The sequence below is a fragment of the Scylla paramamosain genome, chromosome 32 (assembly GCF_035594125.1).
Source record: "Scylla paramamosain isolate STU-SP2022 chromosome 32, ASM3559412v1, whole genome shotgun sequence".
Classification (NCBI taxonomy): Eukaryota; Metazoa; Arthropoda; class Malacostraca; order Decapoda; family Portunidae; genus Scylla; species Scylla paramamosain.
The window spans coordinates 14,931,786-14,942,380 of record NC_087182.1 but is presented as its reverse complement, the minus strand read 5'-3'; the positions used below and the strand labels follow the sequence as shown (position 1 = coordinate 14,942,380).

The 10,595-nt window shown below is 44.5% G+C and overlaps 1 protein-coding gene across 2 annotated transcripts in view; it reads right to left on the bottom strand.

Moving 5' to 3' along the window:
* LOC135089244 (uncharacterized) overlaps positions 1–8,657 on the bottom strand; it is a 9,509-nt gene extending 852 nt beyond the window's left edge. The window contains exons 1-8 of one of the 2 annotated variants that reach the window (XM_063984686.1): positions 8,500–8,657; positions 6,365–6,534; positions 5,473–5,638; positions 5,116–5,287; positions 3,828–4,055; positions 1,198–1,374; positions 703–876; positions 1–210 (exon numbers count right to left, since the gene is read on the bottom strand). The exon at positions 1–210 is cut by the window's left edge and continues 852 nt beyond it. In XM_063984686.1, the coding sequence (XP_063840756.1) occupies positions 175–210; positions 703–876; positions 1,198–1,374; positions 3,828–4,055; positions 5,116–5,287; positions 5,473–5,636 (951 nt within the window). In that variant the 5' untranslated portion in view covers positions 5,637–5,638; positions 6,365–6,534; positions 8,500–8,657 and the 3' untranslated portion in view covers positions 1–174. Of the gene's footprint in view, positions 211–702; positions 877–1,197; positions 1,375–3,827; positions 4,056–5,115; positions 5,288–5,472; positions 5,639–6,364; positions 6,535–8,455; positions 8,474–8,499 lie in introns of those variants that run through there. The other variant, XM_063984687.1, reaches the window with a different exon arrangement.
* Between the last annotated feature and the right edge of the window lie 1,938 nt (positions 8,658–10,595).

The window sequence follows — 10,595 nt, the reverse complement described above, 5'->3', positions numbered from 1 at the left end:
GTAAACAAACAAGAGGAAAACAGTAACGAAAGGCAAAGATCCGTTCCGAAGCGTTTGCACAATTTGCCATCCAGGTTTTCCCACGTCCGAGGAGGGGTGGAGGGAGAGTGTGTGTCCATTGAGTGTCCGGGCCGCTGGTGGGATGAGGGGCGAGGGGTGGGTGGGTGGGGGTCTCTACAGGGGCAGCAGGTTCTCTTCCTCGCTGTATTCCTGCAAGGGCGAGCGCCGTGGCAGGAAAGGAAGTGGTTATAAAAACTTTTCCTTGCCGATTGGAATGTTTTTATTTGGTGTGTGCGTGTGTGTGTGTGTGTGTGTGTGTGTGTGTGTGTGTGTGTGTGTGTGTGTGTGTGTGTGTGTGTGTGTGTGTTTGTGTGTGTGTTATTTCCAGTATGCAGCTATTTATCTATCTATTTATCTATCTATCTATATATCTATCTATCTATCTATCTATCTATCTATCGCAGTGTGTGTGTGTGTGTGTGTGTGTGTGTGTGTGTGTGTGTGTGTGTGTGTGTGTGTGTGATTTATGCATATATGCATTTTTCCATCTGTCTGTTTATCTACCCATCTATCCATCTATCAATCTATCTATTTCTCTATCTATCTTTCTATCTATCTATCTATCTATCTGTCTATCTATCTGTGTGTGTGTGTGTGTGTGTGTGTGTGTGTGCCCTACGCGTGCTTCCTCATTACACATACCTTACTGAAGCCGACGATGACGGTGGTGGTGGGGCAGGAGGAGACTGTGAGGAGGAGGCGGGCATGGCGGGCGGCCTGCGCGCAAACTGCATACTGGGGTTCTTTAGGATAGCACGGAGTGAGGCGGAAGTAAATGTACATCTCGTCTGGACAGAGACCCTTGTTGCGCCGAGTCTGGTCGGGGAGGAGGGAGAAGGGAAGCAGGAGTGAGATACGAGACTGAAAGGTGTGTCGGTGCTTTGCTGTCACGACCAAATTCTGAAACACTTCTGCGCCGCACCTCCACTACATTAAAAAATCTCTACTTAAAAGTTACACAGGTTTCCAGGGGTGTTTTTGTGGCTCTAGTGACAAATTAACAAGTTTTGTACAGTATTAACAGGAGAAACACCCTTGAGAGCCCGGCTAATCATCTCTGTGGCCTTTGAAAATAGTTGTTGTGAGAGAGCAAAGCGTTTCTGAATACGGGGCGCTGTTTGCATCACGTTAGCCTACCATTGATCGAACCATGAGCGGCAGGGAGAACTTGAGGAAGGCCCACTCGCTGTAACTCTCCACCTTGCTCCCGTTCACGCCGCCGACCACCTCCAGCACCAGCTTATGGAAGTCCTCGTGGCTCTTGAAGGGTGATTTCTTCTTCTCCTGCTGGAAAAACTCCTCTACACTCCACGCCTGAGAGTAGAGGATCAGAAACACTTCATATTAGAGCTGCTGACGCATCACTTTTAGTCTTAGGATCTGTTTGTGTTTCACTCTCACTGTAAACTTTATATTTCTTTGTGTTATTTAGTGTTTGCTTGCTGTTCTCAGTCTTAACCCTTTCATTACGACAATTACTATACACTGTTCACTATACAGGATGTTTACAAGCACGTACAAGAAAGAAAAGAGGGAGAAAGAGAGCTTTATAGTGTCTAGTCTATATCATGTTTAGAGACGGCTGTAGACCAAAATGGAACATCTCGTGTGGTATGTGATTTAAGCAAGGTGTACCAAAAAGTAGACAAAGGGTTATGTTTGAAACATTTTGTATTGCTGTTTGTCTCTTCGCTTTCAGTCTGTAATTTTAGACTACTCGTGTTATCTACTGTTTCTCTCTTACTTTCACTCTAAAATCTGAAACTCCTTGTAGTATTTACCGTTTTTTTCCTTGCTCACAGTCCAAAAAACTGAAACTTGACATATCTTTTATCTCCTGTTTTGTCTCTATATATCATTCAGTCTGAAATCTACAACCTTTTTCCATTGTCCTTGTTTTCCGCTGTAAGGCAAAAACCTGAAACGTTTAGTATCATTCACTGCTTGTGTCTTACTTTCAGTCTAAAATCATAATCCGTGCTACTGCTTGACTCCCGCCCTTTGTTATTTTCTTCTGGCTGTCTGTCGCCTTCTGTCTAACATTTGAAATCGCTCGTAAAATGCACTGCTTAACTAGTTCTTGGAGACTGGAAATCTAAAAACCCTGCGAAATATTTACTGTTTGTCTCTCACTCTCATCCTAAAATCTCAACATAATCATACGAGCGCAACAAAAATATCACGAGTCTTGATATGAGAGGAGAGGAAGCAACAAATCTCAACATAATCTCAACATAATCACACAAGCACAATGAAAATAGCACGTGTCTGGAAATGAGAGGAGAGGAAAGCAACATCACACTTCCTGCCGGCTGGAAAGATGCCACCAAAGGGACTTAATATTCCCTGTACTTTATTGCATCGAACGGTTTTCACTTTTCTGGCCAAACGACTCTATAGTTTTTCGTTTAAATTTGCGTTGTGATCATTACATCGATCAGGAAGAGGTTAGTGGTTAGGGACACACACTTGATGTTCCTCCGGTGCTGCAGCCTCCACCTTCACGTCTCGTTAGGTGCTTGCCGTGTGCTGGAGAGTGTTTCCTTTATGTTCGACTTTGCCCTCAATTTTTTTACTTGCAAGATCCGATGTTACATAGCGGCAGTGAGTCTATTTTAATTATTAGGGTGGTGATGATAGTATGAAACGGTTTTTTTCACTTGAGTAACCTTAGACGATTTTACTGAGTCTGAACGTTACAGGCACTTTTGAGATACATCACTTCTTTTGTTGCCGCTAGTGTCTTGCAAAATTATGTACTCTAAACTTGTACCGTATTTCATTAAGCTTGAGAAAAAGCTACTGTAGTTATGGGGTTAAATGTTGTATAAGGCAGAACATAAGACTCCTTTTTACTCGTGTTAATTACTAATGATTGATTTTTTAGAAAGTATGCTTTTAGTAAACATTGTTGACTGTTATATCTGATTTAAAACGTGTCATTCTGATATATGTATCCCGCGATGTTCACTCATTCATAGACTTAACCTTTTCACCGCTATGGTCTTCCTTTAAAGTTCAGAACTCCGTAGAAAATGGTTTATATAGGAAGTCAGAGAGAGAGAGAGAGAGAGAGAGAGAGAGAGAGAGAGAGAGAGAGAGAGAGAGAGAGAGAGAGAGAGAGAGAGAGAGAGAGAGAGAGAGAGAGAGAGAGATTTTGTCCTTTGTAGGTTACAGAAATATCTATTTCACTCGTAACTATTTTACTTATATATTCATACTAACTCACCGGCTAGAGAAGTTATTAAATCTGATTACATGTTCCGCCAGTTGTGTTAAGGGAGTTATGAGGCAGATCCTCCCCGAGACTCAGTATTAGCCAAGAGTTCCGCTCACGTGCTCGCTGTGATCTATGAGTTGCGTGGCCGCAGGAAACAAGACCACACTCTCAAACGTCCCGGCGCCTCATGTCAATTACTTTCAATAAGCTCCAGTGAAAGTTATTTGAGTTTCCGAGGATGTTTTCATGATTCTAGCGATTGTTTAAGAAAGATCAGAAAATATGAGTGGAGAAACGCCCCTGAGAAGCCGAGTAATCATCGCTATGATCTTTGAAAACAGTCCTGATGAGCCTAAAGGGTTCAAGAATGAGAAAATAGGAATATATCTTCATGATTCCAGCGGCTGTTTAACAAGGGAGGGGAAATATAGGAGGAAAAACGCCTATGAGAAGCCAAGTAATCATCTCTGTGACCTTTGAAAAGTTATGATGAACCTTATAGCGTTTCAGTAAATGGTTGTGAGCACATTCACCCCCTCACCCTCACCTGGTCCCTCCACGCCTTGGACGCGAAGTAGATGGGTGTGGCCAGGCCGTAGTTTGGCCAGTCGACGGGTTTCTTTTTCTTGAGTGATGGCCGCTTGGAGGTGGTCTTGTTAGCCAGCGCCTGGTGCGGGAGAGGCCACATGGGCAGGCCGTGCACGTACCACTGATATTTAGTCGACTTGAGCACCGTCACCTCGTTCACAGCCCAGTACGGGTCGTCGAGCACCGCCTGGAAAACACACACATGTTAGTGGCGGACGGCGGCGGCTGCAGGGAAGCCGTTTGTGTCCTGGAACCAGTGTTTGTGGCTCAGCCTCGCGTGTTTCACCTGACGAAGGTACTAAACATTTCCGCTGAAGACTTGCCCTCACGCACTGCTTGCCTTGCTCCTACTCCTGCCCTCACTCCTGCCTCTCACTCCTGCCTCTCACTCCTTACTTTCACTCCTGCCTCTCACTCCTGCCTCTCACTCCTGCCTCTCACTCCTGCCTTTCACTCCTGCCTCTCACTCCTGCCTCTCACTCCTGCCTCTCACTCCTACTTCTCACTCCTGCCTCTCACTCCTGCCTCTCACTCCTGCCTCTCACTCCTGCCTCTCACTCCTGCCTCTCACTCCTACTTCTCACTCCTGCCTCTCACTCCTGCCTCTCACTCCTGCCTCTCACTCCTGCCTCTCACTCCTGCCTCTCACTCCTGCCTCTCACTCCTGCCTCTCACTCCTGCCTCTCACTCCTACTTCTCACTCCTACTTCTCACTCCTGCCTCTCACTCCTGCCTCTCACTCCTGCCTCTCACTCCTGCCTCTCACTCCTGCCTCTCACTCCTGCCTCTCACTCCTACTTCTCACTCCTGCCTCTCACTCCTGCCTCTCACTCCTACTTCTCACTCCTGCCTCTCACTCCTGCCTCTCACTCCTGCCTCTCACTCCTACTTCTCACTCCTGCCTCTCACTCCTACTTCTCACTCCTGCCTCTTACTCCTGCCTCTCACTCCTACTTCTCACTCCTGCCTCTCACTCCTGCTTCTCACTCCTGCTTCTCACTCCTACTTCTCACTCCTGCCTCTCACTCCTGCCTCTCACTCCTACTTCTCACTCCTGCCTCTCACTCCTGCCTCTCACTCCTGCCTCTCACTCCTACTTCTCACTCCTTACTTTCACTCCTGCCTCTCACTCCTGCCTCTCACTCCTACTTCTCACTCCTGCCTCTCACTCCTGTCTCTCACTCCTGTCTCTCACTCCTACTTCTCACTCCTGCCGCTCACTCCTCCCTCCACAGCGCGACTCACACCTTAGCATCACCAGAGTGCCACTTCGGAGAGTCATCAAAATCGTCGCGGTGAAGCAGGAATATCGCGAACTGCTTGAAGATCTTGTTGACGTCAACGTGCGGCGCGGCGCGAAGACACATCTGTCGCAGCACGGACTGCCTCACGACGGTGGCCTGGCCGGGCTGGCTGAACCTGGCGGGGAAAGAAGCGGGAAGGGGAAGGAAAACAAGGAAAACACTGCACATGCTAAGGGCGACCCGCGCTGCACCAGACAACCCGCTCTGAATGTGAACGACGTGATTATGGAGGGAATGGCCGGACTGCAAACCCCGCGGCACATCAGACCTCACACACACGGCAAGGAAGGAGTAACTCACTTGATGTGCTTACACTCCTCGCCCGGCAGGTAGGCTGAGGAGGGGGAGGAGGAGAGGGAGGACACGGAGGAGGACAGCACAGGCCCCTCGCGTCCCCAGCCAGGCACCGCCACGGCCACCACCACCACCACCGCCACCAGACCCCGCAGCCACCACACGCCCATCACTGCGACCAACACGGAGGAGGAGGAGTGTAAAGGAGAGTAAAAAGTGCAAAACGACTTCACGGACGACGACTACCAGACACACACACACACACACACACACACACACACACACTTGGACAGATATTTACTGACCACTGGATGGCGTTTGCAACTTTGAAAAATTTTACTTAATTAATTTGGCATAACACGAAGCCTGATGAATGAACACAAGTTATGTATGTATACTGTACTTTCCAAAACGATCATGTATTAAACTGCAATATCTCTAAAATAATTCTCTTACTGTATACATTTCCATTTATAGAATTACGAAAACATTATATTAAAGATCATAGTTTCCATAACTAATATATAACCATTTATCTGGTACTACTTTTAGTTAACTACACTACAAGAGAAGAGTTGTGTCAGCAAGTATAAGGGAAGCTGTAAGAAACCAATAGGCCTGCATGTTGCAACCCCTTTATTATAAATATACATGCCTATATCCATCTGTCCTACCAGGTTACATAAATTTATCTAATATTTTTAAAAGCTCTCCATTGACTCAGCACTAACAACCGGATTATTATACTAAGTTTCACGTGTTTAGCTAATCTTTTTAAAGCTCCCAGTTGATTCAACACTAACAACCCAATTATTAAATCCATTTCACACACTTACACACACACACACACACACACACACACACGGAAGCAAGGCAGCAGAAGGTGGGTGAGTCTTACCTGGTCTTAACGAGGCTGGCGGACAGGCGGCAGGACTCGAGTGTCAATACTTGGTTGGCTGCTGGATGACCCGTCAGCAGCTGTCGATAGTCGCCCGCACCCTCCACGCGGCGCAAGAATTTCCCCGCGCTAATTAAGGTAACAACGATAACACCTGTACTGGAGCTCACCTGGAAGAGAAACACAGCCATTTTTAATTTAGGTTAGGTTACGTTGGTTTGGTTTATGCTATGTTAGTTCAGGTTTTGTTAAGTTAAAATACGTTAGGTTAGAATAGATTTTTTTTTTAATAATATAGGAGAGACACTGGCCAAGGGCAACAAAAATCCAATAAAAAAAAAAAGCCCACTGAGATGCCAGTCCCTGAACAGGGTCCAAAGTGGTAGTCAAAAGATTAGTTTAGGTTTGTTTATGTTATGTTAATTTAGATGAGCTTACATAATTTAATTTAACAATCTAACTTAACTTCAAGTAACCTTACCTAGCATGACTTAACCTAACCTAACCTAACCTAACCTAACCTAACCTAACCTTACCTAGCATGACTTAACCTAACCTTAACCTATCCTAACCTAATCTAATCTAGCCTAATCAAAATTACCTAACTTAACCCAACCAAACTTACCTAACCAAACCAAACCTAACCTAACCAGACTTACCTAATCTAACCTAACATAACACAATTACCTAACTTAACCTAACCAAACTTACCTAACCATACTTACCTAACCTAACCTAAACTTACCTAACCTAACCTAACATAACACAATTCAACCTAACCTAACCAAACGTACCCTAACCTAGCTCAGGTAATTCGAACCCTTCTCCTCCTCCTCCTCTTCCTCCTCCTCTTACTCCTCCTCCTTCTCCTCTACTTCCTCCTGCCCCTCTTTCCTCTCATACTCATACTCATTCTCTCCTTTTTCCTTTCTTTTTCCCTTCTTTCCTCCTCCCAGCTTGCCACCATCACTCTGCCGGAGAAGAAAAGGGACAAGCTTCCCCCGAGAAAGGCCGAAAATTTACTGCCCCTCGTAAGCTGAGCCAAAACAGCAAGTGAATCCGTCATTAATTTGCATAAGAACGAGAGAAGGCGAGAGAGAGAGAGAGAGAGAGAGAGAGAGAGAGAGAGAGAGAGAGAGAGAGAGAGAGAGAGAGAGAGTGAGTTATGCAGGCTCAGAGAGTGCTGTGGAAGTGGCCAAAACAAGGTGTAGGAAGGAATAACATGAGAAAAAAAGTAATAAGAGGACAGGACAGGAAAGAGAGAGAGAGAGAGAGAGAGAGAGAGAGAGAGAGAGAGAGAGAGAGAGAGATAAGATCACTGTTGCAAAATTAACCACAAATTTCACCTTTACACTTCCTCTTCCTTCTCCTCTTCTTCCTCCTCCACATCCTCCTCTTCCTCCTCCTCCTCCTCGTCTTTTACTCCTTGATTTTTCTTTTTTTAATTTCCCTCATTACTCCATTTTTTTCTTCTTTATTATTTTCCTCTTTCCTCTTGGCTTTCTCTTCTTCCTTCTTTTACTATTTTTCTTTTGTTTTCTTTTTGTAAATTTTATGCCCTACTTTCTCGTTTCTTGTTCTTGGTTTGTTTCCTTCTCCTCCTCCTCCTCCTCCTCCTCCTCCTCCTCCTCATCTTTTATTCTTCGAAGTTCCTTTAAGTATTCTCTCTCTCTCTCTCTCTCTCTCTCTCTCTCTCTCTCTCTCTCTCTCTCTCTCTCTCTCTCTCTCTCTCTCTCTCTCTCTCTCTCTCTCCTATTTTTTCATTTGTTCCTTACTCCTCTTTCTTCCCCTTTTTCTCTTCGTCCACCTTTCCCAGTTTCTACTCGTGTGTTTTTACCTCTCCTACTTTCATTTCTTCTCATTGTTGTTGTTGTTTTTATTATTATTTTCCTCCTCTTCCTGCTTTTCTTCATTCTCGTACAGTAACAACAACAACAACAACAACAACAACAACAAAAACAACATTAACAACAATGACTACTACTACTACTACTACCACTACTACAAATACTATTACTTCTACAACCACAACACCACCACTACGACCATCACCACCACCACTCCCTCTCTCCTCTGCCCTCCGTTACATACCTCTATAAATCACTCCAATCTAAGCATAACTTTTACTGCCTTACCGGAGCGCGAAGCCGGCGAGGAGGGACGGCGGAGGGGCACTGACAGATGCAAGAGAAACTAGCTGCGCATTAGGATATATGATGACGGTGATGATAGACGGGGTAAGGAGGGGAGAGAGGGAGAGAGGGAGCGGGGTGGGGTAGTGGGGAGAAGAATAGGATATGGAGAGGGGCTGTTTGGGGAGATAGAAACGGAGAGATGCGTGGACGTGGGAGTGTTATAATATTATCTTGTACGTCATCCGGTCTCTCTCTCTCTCTCTCTCTCTCTCTCTCTCTCTCTCTCTCTCTCTCTCTCTCTCTCTCTCTCTCTCTCTCTCTCTCTCTCTCTCTCTCTCTCTCTCTCTCAACACCTGCATCTCTTAGTGTTATTTGGTGTGTTTGTAACTCTCTTGTTTTCGTTTTTCCTCATAATGTTTCGTTATTTCGTTTTTGTTGGTATTATTATTATTGTTGTTGTTGCTGTTGTTGTTTTTGTTGTTATTCAGGTGATGATGATTGTTGCAGCTTTTTTTATTCTCCTTTTCTGTTCAGTGTGTGTGTGTGTGTGTGTGTGTGTGTGTGTGTGTGTGTGTGTGTGTGTGTGTGTGTGTGAGTGAGTGTATGAAGCTGCTCACTTAGCTGTCATGAGTAAGGACACACACCCACACACAACACACACCCACCAACACATCACCACCAACACCACAACCACATCACCACCATCACCACCACCACCACCACCACTACCACCTCCTCTGTAAATAAAAACGTATATTTGTCACTAACAACAATTATAACAACAACAATATAACTAAAATTTGCAACACATATAAACATCAGCCCTCAACACCAGCAGGAGCAACAACAACAACAACAACAACAACAACAACAACAACAACAACAACAACAACATCAACAATAATATATGATAGATTTAAAATTCGGCAACCAGTAGATACACTTGGAAGTTAACACTTGCTTAATTTCTCTCTCTCTCTCTCTCTCTCTCTCTCTCTCTCTCTCTCTCTCTCTCTCTCTCTCTCTCTCTCTCTCTCTCTCTCTCTCTCTCTCTCTCAAAATTAACACAGCGGTAATACAGCTGCTCGTTCTTTTTCTCTTTTATTTTCCTTTATTTTCATCTTTATTTTCCCTTTTCCTTTTATTTTCCTCTCATCTCCATTTTTCTTACTTTCACGTACCTTTTTTTTTCCTTCACATTCTCCTTTTCTCATTTATATTTTTCTTTCCTTTTCCCTTTCCATTTTTCTCTTTCTCTTTCTTATTTTCCGTCCCTTCTCATTTTCCTGTCTCCCTTTTCTTTTCTCTCTTCCATCTCTCAGTTTTTTACTTCTATGTACGTTTCTCCTTCCATTTCTACATTTTTTCCCTTCATTTTCTCCATTATTCCTCTTCCATATCCTCTTCTTTTCTCTCCCCTTTCTTTACACGCGCTTCTCCTTCGTTTCTCCCATTTTCTTCTCTCTCTTCCTTTCACCTTCCGTTTTCTTTTCCTCAGTTTTCCCTTTCATCTCGCTTTTCTTGTTCCTCTTTCCTCCCTTTTCTCTCTTTTTCTCCCTTTTATATATTTCTTTCCTTCCTCACTACTCCATCTCTCTCTCTCTTTCCCCCTCTCTCCCTCTCCCTTTCCCCCTCTCTCCCTCTCCCTCTCTCTCTCACACCCTCCCCCCTAACTATGGTACCTCTGTCAGAATCAAGAAATTACCTTCACCCCCAACTTTCTTAACTGAGATAACGAGGAAATTAAGTCAGAGAGAGAGAGAGAGAGAGAGAGAGAGAGAGAGAGAGAGAGAGAGAGAGAGAGAGAGAGAGAGAGAGAGAGGCAACCTTTTATCATTACTGTCTCACTTCACTTTCCTTTCATTTTCCTTTCTGTCATATTTCTACGTTGGTTCTCTCTCTCTCTCTCTCTCTCTCTCTCTCTCTCTCTCTCTCTCTCTCTCTCTCTCTCTCTCTCTCTCCGTTTTTCCTGTTACTGAGAGAGAAAAAGAGAGAGAACTATAATACTCTTAATATTATTACTTCTAAAACATTAAGTATTATAGGCATAATTTTTTTCACACTAAAGAATGGTCCAGAGAGAGAGAGAGAGAGAG